Source organism: Meriones unguiculatus, chromosome 17 (assembly GCF_030254825.1).
Source record: "Meriones unguiculatus strain TT.TT164.6M chromosome 17, Bangor_MerUng_6.1, whole genome shotgun sequence".
Lineage (NCBI taxonomy): Eukaryota > Metazoa > Chordata > Mammalia > Rodentia > Muridae > Meriones > Meriones unguiculatus.
In genome coordinates this window covers 80,775,488-80,798,747 of record NC_083364.1, presented here as the reverse complement: position 1 = coordinate 80,798,747, position 23,260 = coordinate 80,775,488, and the positions used below count along the sequence as shown (strand labels likewise).

General features: G+C 37.5%; 1 protein-coding gene across 5 annotated transcripts in view; it reads left to right on the top strand.

Moving 5' to 3' along the window:
• The window catches only part of Tmprss15 (transmembrane serine protease 15), a 130,808-nt gene that overhangs the window by 53,156 nt on the left and 54,392 nt on the right, over positions 1-23,260 (top strand). For all 5 annotated transcript variants that reach the window (XM_060370672.1, XM_060370671.1, XM_060370670.1 and 2 more), the window contains 4 exons: positions 5,663-5,768; positions 6,320-6,470; positions 10,973-11,108; positions 21,669-21,758. In XM_060370672.1, coding sequence (XP_060226655.1) covers positions 5,663-5,768; positions 6,320-6,470; positions 10,973-11,108; positions 21,669-21,758 — 483 coding nt within the window. The remainder of the gene's footprint in view (positions 1-5,662; positions 5,769-6,319; positions 6,471-10,972; positions 11,109-21,668; positions 21,759-23,260) is intronic.

Here is a 23,260-nt window from a genome sequence, read left to right as displayed (position 1 = left end):
ACCAAGGACCAGGCATGGAGAAGACCTAGAACCCTGTTCAATGGAAGCCTGTTGGCTGCCCAGTTTCCAAGTGGGGTCCCTAGTAAGAGGTACAGGGGCTGTCTTTGACATGCACTCAGTGGCTGGTTCTTTGATCACCTCCCTGTGGGGGGCTGGGGGGCATGCAGCCTTGTAGGCCACAGAGGAAGATGATACAACCAGCCTTTATGAGACCTGATAAGCTAGGGTCAGAGAGAAAGGGAGGAGGACTTCCCTAATCAGGGAACTAGGGAAAGGGCATAGGGGAAAAAGAGGGAGGATGGGTGAGACTGGGAGGCTATAATGGAGGAGGCTGCAATGGAGATACAAAGTGAATAAATTGTAATAAATAAATATATAAATAAAATTTAAAAAATAAATAATATTATCAGTTTCTACTTTTGTGGCATCATAATAGATGTAAAATAATTTCATTGCTATTTGAAGGAGTCTAAGTACATTACAGGAGGAAAAACTGACTTCAGTTTGCCAGCAGATTAAATAGCTAAAGAAATGAGATGAAACTGGTCAAAGTGAAGCAGGATGAATGTCAGGTGAAGATTTTAAATAGTTGGGAGGGAAATGGAGTTTTAGGAGAAAGTTGTGCATCAGGACTTATAAAAAAATTAGACAAGATCAAGCAGGTCAGAGCACACCAGTGGCAGTGAGTAATGAGGGCGAAGGTAGGGCTTAGCAGGTCTCGCTAACTCTCATAGCTGTGATTTCATAATCTACCAGTCATTCACCCCCAGAGCTCTTTTTCTTTCAACTGGCTTTTTTTTTTTTTTAATGTGTCAGAACATTGTTCCGCTGAAATGCAAGAGAATTAAATCTCTCCTGCAGTTCTTCTTATCCACGCAGGGTTCTTTTGTTCTTAGCTTCACTTTAAATGACAGGAGAGCCTAAATGGAACAGATAAACTTTGAATTAGCGTCACTTTAGGGAGGAACATCTAAGCTGCTCAACTTTTTCCAGATCTTCTAAAGAACTCCCTCTTGGGGGAACCACAGCTCCTCAATCAGTGCCCTATCAGTTCTCAGGATTTCTTTGTACCCTTAAAAATAAAGGGAATTGGGCTGAGGTGGTGGCATTGATACAGGGCACTTGCCTTGGCATGTTAGAGGGGGCTATATGTTCAGAACATTTGGGGTACATGAGGTTACAGGTATTAAAAAAAGACTTCACAAAGGGAAGGGTCACAGAGGAGTGAGCTAATCTTTGGTTCTTCTCCCTCTTTGCAACAAAATTTCACTTGTTTCCAGCACTTTGAAGGGGAGCCTTAAGTAAAATAGAAGTCATTAAGAGTAAGAGCCATATGCCTTAGCTGGGATTAAATTTTGTTGTCCCCCACACATTTAGGTAAATTACCTTTCTTCTCTTTACTTTGTTTTCTTCCTTTAGAAAACAAGATTGATGATGATAAGATTTATATGTTTAAGATACACAAACATTCAATCCATCATTATGCTCCACAAAGGTCACTAAAATACTGACATGAGAGCCACACTATAACTTTTCCTTCTTGGCACAAAAGTGTTCAAGAAACAGCAGTTGTCCATGGCTCTATTCTAAGTTGCTATCTGCAAGGAAAGCAGCTGTTTGGCTCAAATTTTAAATATTATTCTTTTATATATCTGCATTTCAACTTGGCAAATAAATATACTTTTAGTGTAATTTATGTTCTTTTAAAATGGCATTCTTCATTTTTTTTTATTAGTTACATTTTATTAACTCTGTATCCCAGCTGTATCCTGCTCCCCCATTCCCTCCCAATCCCTCCCTCCCTCCCCCATCTCCTCCCTGCCCCTTTCCAAGTCCACTGATTGGGGAGGACCTCCTCCCCTTTCATCTGACTTTGGTTTATCAGGTATCTTCAGGACTGGCTGCAAAGTCCTCCTCTGTGGCCTAGCAGGACTGCTCCTCCCTTGGGGGGTGGGGGTGGAGAGGTCAAAGGGCCTGCCATTGAGTTCCTGTCAGAAATAGTCCCTGTTCCCCTTACTATGGAAAACCAATTGGTTACTGAGCTACATCTGAGCAGAGGTTCTAGGTTATATCCATCCATGGCCCTTGGTGGAGTGTCAGTCTCGGAAAAGACCCCTGTGCTCAGATATATTTGGTCCTTGTGGAGCTCCTATCCTTTCCACATCATACTAACTCCCCCTTCTTTCATATGATTCCCTGCATGTTTGTAGCAGCTTTATTTATAAAAGCCAGAACCTGGAAACAACCCAGATGTCCCTCAACAGAGGAATAGATACCGAAATTGTGGTATTTTTACACAATGGAATACTACTCAGCAATCAAAAACGAGGAAATCATGAAATTTGCAGGCAAATGGTGGGATCTAGAAAAGATCATTCTGAGTGAGGTATCCCAAAAGGAGAAAGACACACATGGTATATACTCACTCATATAGACCTATATGATATGATAAACATAATGAAATCTATACACCTACAGAAGATAAACAAAAAAGAGGAACCGGGGTAAGATGATCAATCCTCACTTAGAAAGACAAATGGGATATGCATTGGACATAGGAGAAAACAAGTAACAGGACAGGAGCCTAATGCAGAGGGCCTCTGAAAGACTCTATCTAGCAGTGTATCAAAGCAGATACTAAGATTCATAACCAAACCAGAGTGCAGGGAATCATTCTTTGTTATTTTGTTTTGTTTTGTTTTGTTTTTCCTTATATTTCTAGTTGTAATAAATTTTAGAAAGCAGAACTACTTTATAGCATTTAAAAAGACTGAATTGAGACCAATCTTTATACTAAAACACTCAGTGATATTTACCTAGTACTTATCTTTTATACATGCTAGGGCTCATGAGGCCACTTTAGTGAGTTTCTTCCTTAAAGAGACCTCCAGCTTTCTAGGAATCATAACCACCTCCCCAGGCTCTGCTCTCTGCATCAGCATCAATGCATGCCTAGAATTTACAGCTTCAGTTGGGGTGTTGACTCGAGAGAGTTTGAATTCAGCTCATAAAGAAACAAGTGGCAAAAGTGATGGAAGAAAGTTGTAAGAAAAGAAAAATGTAACGACTTGAGAAAAAGTTCATTGTGTGCAAACTTTATTTAATTTTCTGGCTCGAGGCTTACTTAAGGTTAATTTCAAGAGATCTAAAACAAATTTCATAAAAATTATCATTTAACCATAGAAATTTCACATGGTAACATAAAATGTCTAATGATCATTCTTTGTGGGGCTTTAATAAATATAAAGGAAAGTCAAATTGGTATAACAAGAATATATTAAACTGAATTTACTGATCCCAAATAGAAAATACAAAAGTAAAAAACATAGTACTCATTTTTCCCAAGTTTATCAAGTTTAGTAAGTACGTACTACATGCCTAGAGAACTAGCTTAATGGACAAAGTGTTAGCCAGGCAAAAATGAGGTCCTGAACTAGAGTCCCCAGCACCTCTATAAAAAGTACTTACAATCCCACAAGATGATGAGGGGCTAAACAGGAAACTGGAGGATATCTTGGGCTCCCAATCAGCTAGAATAGCAAAATCATCCAAGCCCCAACCCAATGAAAGACCCTGTCAAAAAAAGGACAGCTCTAAAAGTCAGACACAGGGTCATCCCTTGTGAGTATAAACAGCTAGATGTACAGCTAATTTAGAGCTCATCACATGAAGGTGCAAAGTTAAGTTTATAGGATATTCAAATTACCTAATGCAAAAAAAAAAAAATACGGTCAATTTAAAAAAGACCTAAGAAGAGAGATGATAGTGTCCTTGGAATTAAAAAAAAAGTATTTTATCCCAGAGATAAAAGTTAGAAAATTGGTGTGCATAAAACATTAACTCTCTATATTAGAAAATCTCTTAGGCTGTAAAAAAAATCTAATGAGGTTTAAATCAAATGTGTTACCTTTGAGTGTTCCTGTTGCTTCCTGTATGTGTTAAATACATAGTGATCCATATCAAAATGTCATAGATTAAACTGAAGAATAATTGGGTGACTGGTCTAAATTTAATGTACATTGCATACTCTCATCATTTTATAGGGAATTTACTTTCTCTTTTGTTGGCTGAATAATTTGTCTGACTTAGGGAATAATTTCGTATAGTATATCATTTTACATATGACAATACCTATAGTTGCATGACATTTACTATGTTAATTTATTTGCATAAAATATGAAAAGTACCATAGTTTCCATAATTAATGATGTTTTATGTGGACATAAATTCATACATTGATTGTATGATCAGTTCTAAATATATCACTATTAAATGAGTGAAAAACAGGCTTAATATATTTTAAATTATAACTAGTAGACTGACTTGATGTGCGAACATGGACAAACAGAAATAGCAACAGGCTGTGTGCTTCTGCACAAAACTACCAGCTCACTAGAAATATATCTGTGCATAATAAATAAATAAGTGCTTCACAAAGTACTTCTTTCTCATTATGCCCTAAACAACTGAAAATCAAGATGAATGCAAAATGAGTTTGGATGTGGGCGCTTGGAGAACAGATGCGGGGACTCAGGCTGTGAATCTGAAGCTGATCCTATTCGTAGCTTTGAATAAGTGAGCACAGGCATAGCTAAAATATTCATAAAGTGCCACAACATACATAAAATGTGAGTCATCTGTTACTAGCATAAACGCTTTAGACACATTTATTTTATCTTCCATTTTGCAATATGAATCCAGTGCATGTGCATATGCTACATGTGTAAGTCATTTGTCCACTATTTCATCCTGATAGAAAACTCATTTATTCTGAATAATTTCTGCCTCCTTGGACTAAGTATACGTTTATAAGCAGCTCTACTTGCATTTGTTCTTCATGCCTTATTCTTACTCTGCACATTACAAATGAGTGAGTTTGCACTTTATATGCTTTACTTTTCTATTGACAGGCGAGGAGAGAAGATGTTGATTTCAAGCAAACGTATTTGAGCGTTTCATTAAAAATTCACTGCAATCAAATTCTCTTAGTACAATATTTCATCTGCGTTGTATCATGGTTTGCTGCATGATTCTTGCTTCTGTCTTAATATATGGGTTTCAAACTAAGAATGAAGTAAATTCCCCTAAGGGAATAGTCAAGATATTCTTCACTAACCATATTTCACACACTTGGAAAGACTCAAATCATTGGCTGGAATAATGATTCTAGACCAGAAAGCACTTACGCAGTATCTTGTGCTGTTTCAAAAGCTTTCATATGGATTAGCATGCTGCCTGCTCCTCTGTGATCTGATTAGTTATCATTCAAAGGAACACAGAAATATGAAGCCCATAGAAAATCAAACACCTTCTTATGTAAAGATACGCATTGTAGTCAATAGGATATGAGACCAGTATTTGGAATACTTAGCCTCGTCATCAAATGTGTTCTTAAATGATTGTGTAGCTCATGAGCTACCTAATCAGAATATCTACATGAAGTCAGCCATCTGCTGATCATCTGTCAAGCTATGAATGCATAGAAAATTAGAATAAAAGTGGGCAGCCCAGAGTTGAGAGATTCTCCTAATCAATTTATTATGACAGAATCAACTATTCTGGACCCAAGTCTAGGATCCAACGTGCATAAATGCATGTCCTGATGCTACATTTTAACATTTACATCCCTGAAGAAAGTAAAAGTTCTTGGTCGTCTTTACAGGATTTTACATTTCTACACCAACTGAACAAGGATGGAGAAGAGAACGAGTGGGGCTTTCAAGCCTCTCTTTAGATCTCACATCGGAGCCCGTCTGCCTTCGTTTCTGGTACGTTTTTCTAGTCATTTCCTTAACTTCTGGTAAAGATTTGCTTAAATGTTATCTTTGTAAATGGCTAGCAAACTTTGATTATAGAAGCAGGCTCAAATTTCACTAAGATTTTGGCTAAAGTCTTAGTGAACGTACCATTGCATTTTTTGTTTGTGTTTTTTTTTTGTTTAACTTTTTTTAAATTTTTTATTAATTACATTTGATTCATTTTGTGTCCCCTCATAAGCTCCTCCCTCCTCCCCTCCCGATCCCACCCTCTCCTCCCCTTTCTGCATGCATGCCCCTCCCCAAGTCCACTGATAGGGGAGGTTCTCCTCTCCTTTCTGATCTTAGTCTATTAGTTCTCATCAAAAGTGGCTGCATTGTCCTCTTCTGTTTGTTTTTAATTGCTAGAACAGCAAAGTGTTGATAGGTTCCCTAACCATTCCCCTAGAAACAGCCAAGGAAAGCAAAAATATTTGATATACAAGAAAAGAGAGTAGAAAAAGCTAAAATGAAATTATGCAGTGGTCTTGGAGTCTAAACATCTTTACTGACTTCCAAACTAGGTATTATATGTGTTGTGAAAATGTCTACAACTTAAGCCTTCATATCAGCAGTGGTGAAACAACAGACAAGACAGTTTTTCAAAGGAAAGGAAATTATGGGATGAATTGGAATTATGGTCAAGTCACATTAAATGAAACAGAAGAATTTAAGGTTTGTAAAAATACTTTTAATTTCTGTTTATGTTTTTTTTTGTTGGTGGTGGGTTTTTGTTTGTTTTGTTTTGTTAATTTGGTGAAGGCATGAGTATACTTTAAAATGATGTGATAAAGAATTTTGGGGAGAAAGCTAGGTAAATTTCTTCTTTTCTAATCTATTTTGGTTTTTAGGAGATTTCATCACTGATTTATTAAATAACACTTTTGAGTAATAATTTGCAATATTAACATACCACTTATTATAGTCCATGGGACCCAGAGAAAGGAAGGCAACTTTATCTCATTTCAGCAATGCTTTTTTCTGCATTATGGTGACTTCTACCATTTCACAAACTCCACGTAGTTCAACTCAACATGCTCTAGATAATTATCTTTTCCTAATAATACAACCATGTCCATCAATATCCACCAAATTGACTCCACTCTGACTTAATCTCTGTAGATTTCCTTTAAAGAGAAATTCTATGAGCCGTATCATTAGGGAGTCTCTGATCATTTATTCTGCATTAAGTTGAATTAATTTTTCCAGATAAGAATTTAATGTCTTCATTTCCTGAGGGTTGTTGCAATTAAAGTATAGGATAATGCAGCCTATTAGTTTGATCAAATTAACACTGTTTTAATTGAGTAATTTGAAACAAGTTAGTATCACTTTCAGAAGATGTATATTTGAATAGAAAACATCATCCTCAGAGGGATATATCCTCTATGACATAGAGCAATGGTTCTCAACTTTCTTAATACTGCACCCATTAATGCAGCTCCTCAATACTCTGGTGACCCCTCCAAGCATGAAATTATTTTGTTGCTACTTATAGCTATAATTTTGTTACTGTTATGAACTATAATGTAGGCATCTGACATGTGATCCTGAGAAAAGGTTGTTTGACCCCCAAAGGGGTCACAGCCCACAAGTTTAGAACCTCTGACATAGATTATGGCAGTCATAAGCAGTGATTCTTGTCTGCATACTTCCTGTTACACCTTTACTTTTTCTTATTCTAGTTTTCACTATGACTTTTTCTTCTCCAATTTTGCTTGTTATTTGACAATTCAAATTTAAAAAATGGAATATCAATCAAAAGAAACATGAATGAAATGAGGAAATCAGTATTTCTTCAGGCAATCCTGGCCATTGAGGTTCTTTTCTAAATTCATAATGATTCATTACTTTGGACTTCGCTCACCAGGCAAAAAGATGCTAACACATCTCAAATTCAGTGACAATTACTTATTCCTGATTGAACTCCTATGGTTTGGTTAACCACAGGGGAAAGGGCTGAATACAGAATTTTAAGAATAATCCCCAGCTGGGTAGTGGTGGTGTACACCTTATTAATAACAGCGCTTGGAAGACACAGGCAGGTAGCTCTCTGTAAGGTTGAGGCCAATCTGATCTACCCAGTGAATTCTAGGATAGCCAGGGCTACACAAGAAAACCATGTCTTGGGAAAAAAAGAAAAGAAATAATTCTCATCACACAGACTTTACTATCACATATTGTTATATTATGTTGAATAACACTAATCTCAGGTATATACAAAGTAATATTTAGGAGGGAGGGGGGATCCTTGGGATGTAAAAAAAACCTGAAAATTCTCTTAAAAAGTAATATCTAATCACCCCAGATAGGAAACCAATGAAAGGCCAAAGTAAGTATACCAACAAAGTCCAACTTAGTGAACAAGTGAGCTATATTTGGGTTATTAAAGGAATATGGGTGAGGGGTTACTTATAGGACCAGGAATGCCTCAAAGACAGGTGCATAACCAAGGCTTAGATGATGGGTCACAAAAGCTGGACACTTAAAACTAACTCCTCATAGGTTGGAGAGTGCCTTTTCCAGGCAGCTCAGCTGGTCTGAGACCATCTCTCAACTGTTCTTCCTACTTGCAAAGCCTTGGACACGGCAAACCTAGTGATTCTCTTCAATTTGAAGAAATTCTTTTTCCTCCTCATTTATCTATTTTATTCACTTTACATCCTTGTAGCACCTTCCCTTCCTTTTCCCTTCTCAGTCATCCTCTCTTCCACCCTCCTCCCCTCTCCACTTTTTCCTCAGAAAAGGGGAGTTCCATTTCCATCCATCCCAGCATCAGAACTGAAGGTATCCACTTCCCCTTGACAGGCTTTAAGGGATCTCATTGCGGGAAAGTGAGTCTGTTTCCAACGCAGCACTCATTTCCCTTACTAGAGGACCCGCTTGAAGCCTAAGCTGCCAATCTGCTACATCTTTGTAGGGGGCCTAGGTCCAGTTTATGTATGGTCCTTGGTTGATGCTTCAGTCTTAGCAAACCCCTCTGGGCCCTGGTTATTTGGCTCTGCTGTTTTACTTGTGGAACTCCTGTTACTTCTGGGTATTTTTCTCTTTCCTCCCACTGTCCTCCAAGACTCCCTCTGCATTGACCAATGTTTGGCTGTGAGTCTCAGCATCTGTGTTGAGGCCCTCCTGGGTAAGGCCTCCCAGAGGACAACTCTGATAGGCTCAAGTCTGCAAGCTTAGCAGAGCATCATTCTTTCATGTTGTCAGGGGTTGGCACTCTCCAGTTGGGTGCATCTTTGGTTGGGAAAGGCATTCCCTCAATCTCTGCTCTGTCTTTACCTCTGCAGATCTTGTAGACAGGGTAAATTTTGGTCAAAGTATTTGTGGAAGGGTTGGTGATCCCTGCCCTTTACTAGGGTAAAGTTAACTAGTTTAACATCTAGTTAAAGGGTGTCTTCTTCAGTCTCTATGGTCTCTGCTATGAGGAGTCTCTGCTTGAGTCCCCCTCATACCCTCTCTGGAGCCAACCCTTACTTAGGTCTCAGCTTGTCACAGAGATATTTCCACTCTTAGTTTCTCTTCTCTACAGGCTTCTGTCCTCTTGCCCTTGCTCTCCTCACGTCTGATCTCCACCCACTGAATTCTCTGTGCCTCCTTTCCTAACTTGTTTCCCCTCTTCAGTCATTACCTCTTTCTATTCTATCTCCCCTTCCAAGTTATGATTCATCACTTGGATCCTCCTTGTTACTTATCTTCAATGGGTCTCTGCCTCATAGTAGGCTCATCTTGTACTGTGTGTCTAAAATTCACTTAAAAGTGAGTACATACTGTGTGTGTCTTTCTGCTTCTAGGTTACCTCAGTCAGGATGATCTTTTCTAGTTCTATCCATTTGCCTGAAAATTTCATGATTTCTTTGTTTTTAATAGCTGAGTAGTATGTCATTGTGTAAATGTACCACATTTTCTTTTTTCTTTTTTTATTTTTTATTTTATTTTATTAATTACACTTTATTCATTTTGTATCCCCCCATAAGCCCCTCCCTCCTCCCCTCCCGGTCCCACCCTCCCTCCCCTTTCTGCATGCATGCCACTCCCCAAGTCCACTGATAGGGGAGGTTCTCCTCTCCTTTCTGATCTTAGTCTATCAGTTCACATCAAAAGTGGCTGCATTGTCCTCTACTGTGGCCTGGTAAGGCTGCTCCCCCCTCAGGGGGAGGTGATCAAAGAGCAGGCCAATCAGATTATGTCAGAGGCAGTCCCTCTTCCCATTACTATGGAACCCACTTGGACACTGAACTGCCATGGGCTACATCTGTTCAGGGGTTCTAGGTTATCTCCATGAATAGGCTTTGGTTGGAGTATGAGTCTCTGGGAAGTTCCCTGTGTTCAAATTTTCTTGTTCTGTTGCTCTCCTTGTGGAGACCCTGTCCTCTCCAGCTCTTACTATTTCCCACTTCTTACATAAAATTCCATTCACTCTGCCCAACAGTTGACCATCAGGCTCAGCATCTGCTTTGATAGTCTTTAGGGCAGAGGCTTTCAGAGGCCCTCTGTGGAAGGTTCCTAGTTTGTTTCCTGTTTTCTTCTTCTGTCTTTCAGAAGCCCTCTGTAGAAGGTTCCTAGGTTGTTTCCTGTTTTCTTCTTCTTCTGATGTCCATCCTCTTTGCCTTTCAGGATGGGGATTGACCGTTTTTGTTAGGGTCCTCTCTCTTGCTTAGTTTCTTTAGATGCACAGATTTTCCTTTATCCATTCTTTGGTTGAGGGACATCTAAGTTGCTTTCAGATTCTGGCTATTATGAGTAAAGCTGCTATGAATGTAGTTGAGCAAGAAAGTGTCCTGGTTGCATGGCAGAGCATCTTTTTAGTATATACCCAGGAGAGGTATACCTGGGTTTTGAGGTAAAGTTATTCCCAATATTCTAAGGAAATGCCAGATTGATTTTCAAAGGGGGTGTACATGTTTTGACTCCCACTAGCAATGGAAGAGATGGAAGAGTGTCCCTTTTTTCCACACCCTCGCCAGCATGTGCCGTCACTTAAGATTTTGAGTATGTGGCTTTATTTCTGGATCTTTGATTTAATTCCATTGATCAACCAGTTTGTTTTTATGCCAGTACCATGCAGTTTTTATTACTATTGCTCTGTAGGATAGCCTGAAGTCAGGGATGGAGATATCCCCAGAAGTCAGAAATTATTACAGTAGAATAACATGATATGCCTCTCTGAATTTCAGGTTGTGATCAATGCTTTTAGAAACCCTGGTTGGAGTACAATAGCCCTGGATGATATAAGCTTAACGAAAGGAATTTGTGGTGAGAGTCTCTATCCAGAGCCAACCTTGGTCCCCACCCCTCCACCAGAGCTTCCTAGTAAGTAACCCCATTTGTTGCACTCCCTAAGTAATGAATATATCTAGTTTTGGATTATTTTTATTATCTCAGCCTGATATGATTTCAAATAAGTTATCTAGAGACCATAAGTGAAATTATAACTAACCAATTAACTAAGTTACAGTGAATACACAGAGTCATTATTATTTGGTTGTTTCCACATTTAAAATCTTTTTTTTTGAGTAATTTTAATTCTTGAAATTAATGATAGTACTAATTTTTATTTCATTCTCACTAAAATACAAGCTCCGGTGACTTATTGGACATGATAAATGAGGTGCTGCTGTCACTGGAGGAAGGATTGCTGGGGTTCACGTTGTCTTTTTTAGGAAAGCCTTGAAGATTGCAATAGCTCAGTCAAGACTGAAAATCAACAAGTCTATTTTAGAATGATTTGATAGCAAATATTAAGCCTGAACTTTTAACATACAGCCCTAATGAATGGAAAATATTTCTATTCTGAAATGATGCCTCTGTCAGTAGCTGTTTGAAGATGGTAGCTGAGCAATAACTGAGATTTTCAACCCTGCAAGAACTTTTAACTCAAAAAAAAAAAATGGAGCTTATGTCTAAATCTGTTCTTAGGTCAAATTGGGAAGACTAAATTTCGAAGACACTTTTATACCATTTATCTTACCTATGCACAAGGAACACATCCCTTTACCAGTCATGGACTGGACAGGCTATAAAAGGAGAACCACAGAGATATTTCTTATAATAATTCTTAATAAGGTATATTACCTTATATAACACAACTACTGTCCCTGTATTAAGATATTTTTAGTGCAGGGCTATGTTTTTGAGGCAATAGCCTTCTTGTCTTATGATCATGGGAAGCTGAGAAAGCCCAAAAATATACTCTGTCATATATCTGAACTCAAACACAGAATTTCCACTTCTCATTTTGTATCAGTCTTAAAACACTTAAAATACTCAAAAAAGACCCCTGTGCCCAGATATATTTGGTCCTTGTTGAGCTCCTGTCCTTTCCATGTCATACTAATCCCCCCTTCTTTCATATGATTCCCTGCACTCTGCTGAAGGTTTGGCTATGAGTCTTAGTATCTGCTTTGATACACTGCTAGGTAGAGTCTTTCAGAGGCCCTCTGAGGTAGGCTCCTGTCCTGTCATTTGTTTTCTCCTAAGTCCAATGCACCTCCCACTTGTCTTCCTAAGTGAGGATTGATCATCTTACCCCTCCCCAATCTGTGGACTTGGAAAGGGGCCAGGAGGAGATGAAAGAGGGAGGGTGGGATTGGGAGGGAATGAGGGAGCAGGATACAGCTGGGATACTGAGTTAATAAAATGTAACCAATAATAAAAATTAAAAGAAAAAAATACTCAAAAAGTATGTTTTCCATTACAAGCTTCAAATTAAAATAATAAAACAAACAAATAAAACAAATAGAAGTAAGCACAAAATAGAAAAAATGTCATAACTTGAAATAACTCAAGAATCTCAAATATATAAACATTAAAATAACATCTATAATACATCAAATCTCTTGTCATACTGGATTGAAATTAGCATTATGAATATGAAAAAAACTTGTTTAGAAATATAAAATAAATAAATAATAAAAATACAAAAGAGGTTGGCAAAAGTGCTCAGTAGATAAAGCAGGCATTGGCCAGCAAACGTGATGACCTGGGTTTGGATGTATAGGACTGATATGGAAGAAACATGGAACTGACTCCCATAGTTGTCCCCTGAACTTCACAGCTCAACATAGAATGCATACACATGGATACATAGGCACACGATACACAGATAAACACACACAGCGAGAGACTATATGTATTTGTTTTTGTTTTATTTAAGAGGCATTTTGTTTTGTTTTGGTTTTTGGCTAAGTGGCTTTAACAAACCTGAAGTCCTACAAAAAGTGGCTGGTATTGACATCTTTTAACAAATGAGCTGTCATTAGAGAACGACGTGGTTTATAGTGGCCTCATGATGCCATCTTAACCGTTCAGTGTAACCCCCAAAGAAGCCTTGTCTACACTCTGCTGGCATATTGACAGGTTTAGATGTTTTCTGAGTTCTGCAATATTTCCATCATTTGTTTAACTTATAGATATTTGCTCTGTGAATGACACTGTCAGCGAACCTTAAGAAATATCAATGAATGGAATTTTATGAAAGAAGGGGGAGATAGAAAGATCTGGAGGGGACAGGAGCTCCAAACGGAGACCAACAGAAACAAACAAACAAACAAACAAACAAAAAACTGGGCACAGGGGTCTTTTCTGAGACTGATTCTCCAAACAAGGACCATGCATGGAGAGGACCTAAAACCCCTGCTCAGATGTAGCCCATACATTCATTCCAAGTGGGTTCCCCAGCAAGAGGAAAAGGGGCTGTCTCTCGCATGAACTCAGTGGCAGTCTCCCTGATCATCTCCTGCTTCGGGATGCAGCTTTGCCAGGCCACAGAGGAAGACAATGCAGCCAATCCTGATGAGACATAATAGGCTAGGGTCAGATAGAAGGGGAGGAGGACCTCCCCTATTAGTGGACTAGGGGAGGGACATAGAGAGAGAAGAGGGAGAGAGGGTGGAATTGGGAGAAGATGAGGGAGGGACCTCAGCTGGGCTACAAATTGTAATAAATAATAATAATAATTAATAAGAAATGCAAAAATAGGTATCAATATAGGAGTTTTGTGAATTTTTTAATATGATATAAAAATAAATATATTAAACAATTTACTATTTGTGGTTAATATGTGAGAAAGTGGTAGAAAGTGTGAGAAGGACGAGGTTTAATAAAAAAATATGTGGCTGAAAGTGGTACTTTCTGCAAGAGAGGGAGAAAAACTCTGGTAGGACAACATTGCAGTAAATTCCGGTAAAAACAGAATTTGTGGGTTTTCCTTCCTTCCTTCCTTCCTTCCTTCCTTCCTTCCTTCCTTCCTTCCTTCCTTCCTTCCTTCCTTCCTTCTTTCTTTCCCAGGTCTGGGGGTGGAGTAAGCGACCTCTGACCAATTGGGCACAGACATGACTGTGTCTCTCAACATGTGCTCAATTCAGCCTGTGTTCCACTGTGTCTGTTTGGTTTCTTGTCTCACATAAATTGATAATAACACCTAAACATTAATAGACATGTCTGTTGATTATTTTCATACTTATCTTTCGGTTATAGAAACAGTTTTTGAAATAAATATTTTTGTTGAAAATAAATCTTGGGATAATAACAATATGAATTTAATAATTTGGAGTTGGTGGCATTTAAAGATAGCCTTCTCATTTTTACTCTGTATAGGCCCTCTACATTTATAGGATATGATATTTTATGCAAAATTGGATGTTCAGAATTCTCAAAATCACTACTTGTTTTATGAGTAATTCCTCCGAACCATTTTTTTTGTTGTTGTTGATTTAGAGTGGCAATCATTTAAAATCATAATTTTCTTCTGTTGGTCTGCCCCTTCTATCCACTAAATAAGCCAGATTTTTCTAAGGTTCCGAAGAACAATCTCAGACACTCCATGTTTAAAGTATTAGCTAAATCACATTACTTAAATTATAAAATCTAAAATAATTTTTCTTTTAATATTGCACATTAAATAAGTGATTATAATATAGTTGCTCATGTTAAAAATCTATATTCTGTTCGCTTTCATCATATCTACTCTAGCCACTGAAAGAAAATATCTCAATGTACTGGCATCTATGCATATTTAGCACTGGGGAAATTTTACTGTTAAAATAACCTTTCTTATATTAAGATAAAAAATTAAACTCTGCCCAGAGTGTGCTTGTTCCACTTTCCAAGGGGTTCACTTTGAGCCAATGTTTGACATAACAGAAAATGCTGATTACCGATCACGGCATTCAGAACAACATTTTTTCTAATGCCCTTTGCAGTTAGGTCAATGGAAGTCCTATTTGTGCAGAGCTATGGTGATTCCAGATCACTGATTTGTTTAAGCAAAAATAAAAGAAAGCCATGGTTGGCTGGCTAAAACCTCCCTTTCACTCTTTACAGAACAGTTAAATAGGAAAATGTCATCAGGTGAGTGAATAATAAAACTTTGTGCCTGTTCCTTCCCTGTGGTTATTTTTGGGTCTAGTTTTATGAATCCTCACAATGCAGGGATCCCTCTACTGTGGGACTTTAGTCTCTGCTCCATCAACTCTAGAATGGCATCTGTGATGTTGATACAATTAATTTCTATATGAGTACTGTACTGAGAGACATTCACAAAGGCTAATATTTGCCCAAACATCAGACAAATCTGAAACTCTGTAATGAAATATGGTCAGTGTAGACATGCCAGGCCCTGGCTGATTTTTGGCGTTCTCAACTAATTAAGGAAAAAGTGGCTTTAACCATTTTAATGGTCACTATTTAAAGAGAAAAAAAAATCTACTGTGTCCTAGTTTAAGCCATTTTTAGGTTCTTAACACACAGTAAGAGTTAATCTGAAAAAAATTTACTACACAACCATGCAGAAATCAGTCAGTATTCATGCTGTCTTTTTCATTCCCTGGAGACCAACAATCTATTACATTTGTTTAACTTAATATTCAACCCCTCACACACACAAGTACTAACTGCACTCATGGAATCCTTCATCAAAGAACTTTTTCCTATCTAGAAAAGATCATTCTGAGAGAAATTTCCCAGAAGGAGAAAGATAAACGCAGTATGTACTCACTTATATAGACCTATAAGATATGATAAATGTAATGAAATTTCTACACCTAAAAAAGATAATAAAGAGAGTGGACATGGGGTAAGATGATCAATCCTCATTTAGAAAGACAGATGGGATGTGCATTGAACGTATGACAGGAGTCTACTGAGTGTATCTGAAAGACTCTAGCAGTGTTTTCAAAGCAAAGACTCATGACCAAACCTTTGGCAGAGTACAGGGAATCATATGAAAGAAGGGGAGTTAGTATGATGGGGAAAGGATAGGAGCTCCACAAGGACCAAATATATCTGGGCACAGGGTCTTTTCTGAGACTGACATTCAACCAAGGACCATGTATGGATATAACCTAGAACCTCTGTTCGGATGTAGCCCATGGTAGCTCAGTAACCAATTGGTTTCCCATAGTAAGTGGAACAAGGACTATTTTTTTTAATTTTTTTTTATTTCTTTATTTTACATATGAGTGCTCTCTATTTTGCGTGTACATCTGCATGACAGAAGAGGGCACCAAATCTCATTATAGATGTTGTGAGCCACCATGTGGTTGCTGGGAATTGAACTCAGGACCTTTGGAAGAGCATACAGTGCTCTTTACCTCTGAGCCATCTCTCCAGCCCTTTTTTTTTTTTTTTTTTAATTTCAAGGACTATTTCTAACAGGAACTCAAAGGCTGGCTCTTTGACCTCCCACCCCCCAAGGGAGGAGCAGTCCTGTTAGGCCACAGAGGAGGGCTTTGCAGCCAGTCCTGAAGATACCTGATAAAACAGGATCAGATGAATGGGGAGGAGGTCCCCCCTATCAGTGGACTTGGAAAGGGGCACGGTGGAGATGAGGGAGGGAGGGAGGGACTGGGAGGGAATGAGGGATCGGGACACGGCTGGGATACAGAGTTAATAAAATGTAACTGATAAGAAAAAAATAAAATTAAAAAAAGAACTTTTTCCTATTCTGTTATGTTTTCACCACTTTACCTTTAAAACAAGTAGCCTCATGTAGCATTATCATTGGTTAACATTTTTAACCGCAAATTAAATTTAATATTCATGAAAAAACACTTAAATCATTTTTTCATGATTTTATAAAAATATTTGAAAAAATAAAAGAAAAAATATTTGATCATAAATGGTTAAATAATTAATGAGATTTGTTATTTTTCAAAAATTTAACTTCAAATTTTCATGTGAGGTTTAATTTTGGTTTATAACCTAAGCTTATTAACATGTTTGATATAACATTGAAAGATTTATTACTTATTGCTAAAATAATACATGATAATTGAGCATGTTGAAAATTGTTTCACGTAAATTCGAAATGATTTATCATATTCTAAGTTGCATCTATTATTTCTCTCGTAAAAGAGCACCAAGCAGAAGTCTATTAGTAATTGAAATTCTGTATTTCTTATTTTATCTTCTTTCACCTGTGTTCAACTCAAACTCTATTACTGTGAGTGAAAGTTAGACTCTCCCACTCCTCCAGGACACACCTACATAGACACATAACTTATAAGTGTCAAGCTTAAGCAGATGTTACTCACAAAATCACCCAAGGACAAGCTCCATCCTTGAAAACATGGAAAATACGACATATACACATTGTGATAATGACACTCCCTGTAGCACAGTAAGAGATTTATCAAAATACAAACATTTGAAAGAACAGAACTAGGAATACTAAAATGTGAGAATTTGATACTGTTCCTGAAAATCCCCCAGGCCTTTTGCCTGCCTTATTTTCATTGCCTGTTTGGGCATCAGTTATTCAATAGCATAGCATAGCTTGAAATTACTAGAATCGTGTGTCATGAGTTTATGGCACTTCTCCTATCAGGTGCTAAACCCACACTATGGCAACACTGCCATTAAAAGTAGTTGTGCTGTAATATCTACAATGGGGCAAAGTGATTTCCTAATTGCTAATAGTCATTAACACAAAGGCACCCAATGAAGCAACTTTCATCTAAAGATCAGAGGAATTCTGCTGGTCAGTTACTGGATGTGAAATTATATTTTGACTATCTTTCAAAATGGGCATCTTAAGCACCTTAAAGAAATTACTTTCATAAGATACCTGCTTGCAGCCTAAGTGCTAAGTGAATGTCCTGCCAGATTAGGACAATTACAACTGACATAATTTTAGTTCTAGTTGTGAGTTCATTAAAACCCTATCTATTCATCATTACTGCATAATACACTGCTTAGATTCAGTTACGTAAAAATTTAAACTCCTCGCAAAATATTACCTATGTGTCCTTAGCAGTGTTTGCTTTAGAAATTCTCGAATCTTTCCATAGAAATGTGCACATGAAAACACACTTGTGCACAATTTACCACAGAAAAAACATATATACATATATATATATATACACATGCATACATGCACATGCACACATACATACAACTCATAACACATACAAGCTGAAACACAGTGATGCATGCAAATTACTCACACGTAAACACACATGCATACACAAGTTCACACATAAGTGTACATGTACTCAAAATATACACACACACCCCTTCACACTTATGAATATATAATATAGATATTTAAACTCAAACAAATTGTTCATATGTCAACACACCCACTAACAGAAATATGCACTAATGAATACACAGACACTCTAACATGAATAGAGATAAATGTAATTATGTACAAATTCACACAAATTTGTCCTATACACATTCACATAAACACACATATATGCAAAAACATGTTATCACATAAAACACAATCATATACAGTCACACATGTGTACACACACTCTCGTACATGCACACACATGATTATCCATGGAAACAACACACAAAGCATATACAACCTCACAAAATTACACAAATGTTGCATCCACGTGTAAAATTACATATGCAAACAAATACAAACATGCTTATACACACGTGCATGTATGTACACACAATCTCACATTAAAATATGTGCATATGCAACTTGCACACACTCATATACACACAATTTGCATATGAAATTTCATGCATTCATATAACATAGACAAATACACATGCATTCACACTCAGGAATAGCTAACATAGACATTTAGGTTCAAACAAGTTGTACACATTCACAAAAAGTTCAAGTGCTTTGGGGAAAGAAGGCTGATAGAAAACTACTATTAGACAGAAGGTATAAGGGAAGGTACTGCATGAACATCGCTTGCCCAATTAGCTAAACTATCCCACTCTGAATTCTAATTTATTGAGAACAAAGAAAATTCTACCCTTGTATGTCTTCACTAGTGTATAGGAAAATATCCCATACACTTAAATCAGATTACTTACAATCTTTAACTCATTTTTAGGTATCACAGTAGTAACAGGGATTAAAATTAGTGTCCAAAAATAAAATTAGGATTCTAAGATGTCTACATGTAGAAAATGCAAATGGATCCATACTTATCATCCTGCACAAAAGTAAAGTCCAAGCGGATCAAAGACCACAACAGTTAGACACACTGTTAGAAGTTAAAGTGGGCAAAGCCTTGAACAAATTCACACAGGAGCCAATTTCCTGAACAGAACACCAACAGCACAGGCTGTAAGATCAACAATCAATAAATGAGACCTCATGAAACTGAAAAGTTTCTGTAAAGCAAAGGACACTGTCGTCAGAACAGAATAACAGCCTACAGACTTGGAAAGGATCTTCACCAACCCTACATCTGACTGAAGGCTAAAATCCAGGAGATAAAAAGAACCCCCCCAAATTAAACACCAATAAACCATATAAGCCAATTAAAATGAGATAAGAACTAAACAGAGAATTCTCAACAGAGGAATATTAAAAGGTGGAGAAACACTTAAAGAAATTCTCAACATTCTCAGTCATCAGGAAAATGCAAATCAAAATGACTCTGAGATAACATCTCACACCCATTAGAATAGCTAAGATCAAAACCTCAAGGAATGACACATGCTGGAGATATTGTGGAGAAAGTGGAATCCTACACCATTGCTGGCTAGAGTGCAAATTTATACAACCACCTTGGAAATCAATCTGGCACTTTCTCAAAAAAAAAAAAAAAAAATGGGAATAGTTCAGGATGATTTTTTCTAGTTCCATCCATTTGCCTGCAAATTTCATGATTTTATTGTTTTTAACAGCTGGGTGGTATTCCATTGTGCAAATGTACAATTTCTGTATCAATTCTTTGAAGGACATTTAGGTTGTTTCCAGATTCTGGCTATTTATGAATAAAACACAGATGGTATATACTCACTTATAAGTGGATACTAGCCATATAAAATAGGATAAACCTACTATAGTCCTAAAGAAGCTAAACAACAAAGAAGACACTGGGGAAGAGGCTTAATCCTTATGCAGAATGGCAAAGAGGGTAGACATTCAAAATAGCAGAAAGGGAAACAAGACAGGAGCCTTCCACAAGGAGCCTCTGAATGACTTTACCCAGCAAGGTATCAAAGCAGTTGTTGAGACTCATAGCCAAACTTTGGGAAAAGTGTGGGGAATCTTATGAAAGAAGGGGAAGATAGAAAGACCTAGAAGGGAAAGGAGCTCCACAAGGAGACCAACAGAGCCAAAAAATCTGGGCCCAAGGGGTCCTGCAGACACTAATGAATCCAGCAAGGAGCATGCATAGAGAGGGCCTAGACCCCTTACTTATATGTTGCCCATGGACAGCTCAGTATTCAAGTGGGTTTTCTAGTAAGGGGAGCAGGGGCAGTCACTGGCATGAACTCAGCTGCCTGCTCTTTGATCACCTCCCCCTGGTTCAGCCTTGCCAGGCCACAGAAAAGAGGATCCAGACAGTCCTGATGAGACCTGATAGTCTCTGTTCAGATAATAGGGAAGGAGGTCCTCACCTATAAGTTGACTAGAGGAGAGACAAAGTGGGAGAAGAGGGAGGGAGGGTGAGACCGAGAAAAAATGAGGGAGTGGCAACATCTGGAATTCAAAGTTAATAATAATAATAATAATAATAATAATATCAATAATAATGATGATTATGATGAAAAATAATAAAAAAGACATAGCTATACCATCCTGGGTATATATCTGAAAAATACTCAACCATACAACAAGGACATTTGCTAAACTGTTCATAGCAGCTTTATTCATATTAGCCAGAATTTGGAAACAACCTAGATGTCCTTCAACAGAAGAATGGTTACAGAAATTGTGGTACATTTAGACAGTGGAATACCACCCAGCTGTTAAAAACAAGGAAATCATGAAATTTGCAGGTCAATGGATGGAACTAGTGGATAAAGAAGGACACAGAGGGGACAGGAGCCCTACAAGGAGACCAACAAAGCCAAAAAATGCTGGACCCAGCAGGGACTGCAGAGACTGATGCATCAACCAAAGACCAAGCATAGAGAGGACCTAGACCCCCTGCTCAGATGTTACCAAATGTTTCCTGGCTACCAGATATTTCAACATTTAGTGACATTTTCAACTAATACTTTAAGAATAATGGATTTCTTTAAATCATAGGAAATTCAGAGCTTTAGATCAGCGACTTTCCACCATGGCCCTTGTAGAATGGTGGCAGAGCTGGGATTTGTACATTATAAACATTCATGTTTTTTTCTGCAGCTATTATTCTTTTCCTTGTGTTTCACAGAATGTTTTCCCTTGATCAAACAAATATGGGCAATCCTAAACACTATTACAGTCTCTTGAAAACTTATAAAGGCAAGAAGATTGTAAAGTTTTTGAGAACTTTTGTAGTAGACACACCAGTCTACTAACATCATTTATCTAGCACGCTATACAAAGTGTAAAATGAATCTGTCAGAACTAGCACTGTAGGAAATGTAATTGTACAATGTCTGACATCTAATATGACCTCTGTGGAATGGGAATGGTGCTGTTAATGATTCTTTCCTAATCTCTTTCAGCTGACTGCGGAGGACCTTTTGAACTATGGGAGCCAAATACAACATTTAGTTCTCCAAACTTTCCAGACATCTACCCTAATCAAGCTTTCTGTGAGTCTTTTCTTTCCCAGGTTATCGAAGAAAATGTAAATAACAAGGCTAGATCCGTCTTGAAATAGCAAAGTAGACTGTGAATTTGTCAAATGGGCACATTAACCTCTCTCTATGAAATAATTCTTTAATTATTTCTTTAATTTATCAGAGTATTTATAATTACATCATTTTCTGTTTTGCTTTCCTCCTTCCAAACTCTGCCACATACCCTCCCCTGATTTCCTCCTTTTAAATTTATGGCAAAGACTTTCTTTCTTTTTGTTTGTTTGTTTTAATTTTTTTATTTTTATTATTAGTTATATTTTATTAACTCTGTATCCCAGCTGTATCCTGCTCCCTCCTTCCCTCCCAATCCTACTCTCTCTCCCTCATCTCCTTCCTGCCCCTTTCCAAGTCCACTGATTGGGGAGGACCTCCTCCCCTTTCATCAACTTTCATTGCTAACTTTTTAAGTGAAGTCAAACTAATGATGTTCACCAGGAATGATTTCAGTCAATTCGTTCAATTATTCTTTGAATCATTTTACTATTGTAATTGGAGCATAAAAACATACAAGTAATGCCCTTGATGTAGTCAACTTTGCTCCAGATATTTACCTCTCGTCAATTTCCTTGCACAAGATATAATTCCTGGAGTAAACACAGAAAGTTTGAAGTTTCATAGAACAAAGCCAATGGAAAGATTAAAAACAGCCAGTGTAATATCTTCATATTTAGAAAACACATACTAAACTCAGAAAAGAATATAGCCAGGATAACATGTTTAGACTCCTATCACAAATGAGGTAATAATAGGGAATGTTGAAATACCTAAATTTAAATGTACCACAATTTCAGTATCCATTCCTCCCTTGAGAGACATCTATGTCATTTCCAGATTCTGGCTATTACAATAAAGCTGCTACAAACATGGTTGGGCAAATGTCCTTGTTATATAGTTCAGCATATTTTGGATATATAACTAGGAGTGGTATAGCTGGATCTTGAGGAAGCACTATTCCAAATTTTCTGAGAAAGCACAAGATTGATTTTACAAGTGGTTGTACAAGTTTACGTTCCCACCAACAATGGAGGAGGGTTCCCCTTTCTTCACATCCTCTCCATCATGCATCATCCCTTGAGTTTTTGATCTTAGCCATTCTGATGGGTGTGAGGTAAAATCTCAGGGTCGTTTTGACTTGCATTTCCCTGATGACTAAGGATGTTGAGCATTTCTTTAAGTGTTTCTCTGCCATTCGATAATCCTCTACTGAGAATTCTCTGTTTAGCTCTGTACCATATTTTTTAATTGGATTGCTTGGTTTGCTGGTGTTTAACTTCTTAAGTTCTTTAAATATTCTGGCTATTAGCCCTCTGTCAGATGTAGGGTTAGTGAAGATATTTTTCCAATATGTAGGCTGACATTTTGTTCTGATAACAGTGTCCTTTGCTTTACAGAAGCTCACTGTTATCATGAGGTCTCATTTATTGATTGTTGATGTTAGAGCCTGTGTTGTTGGT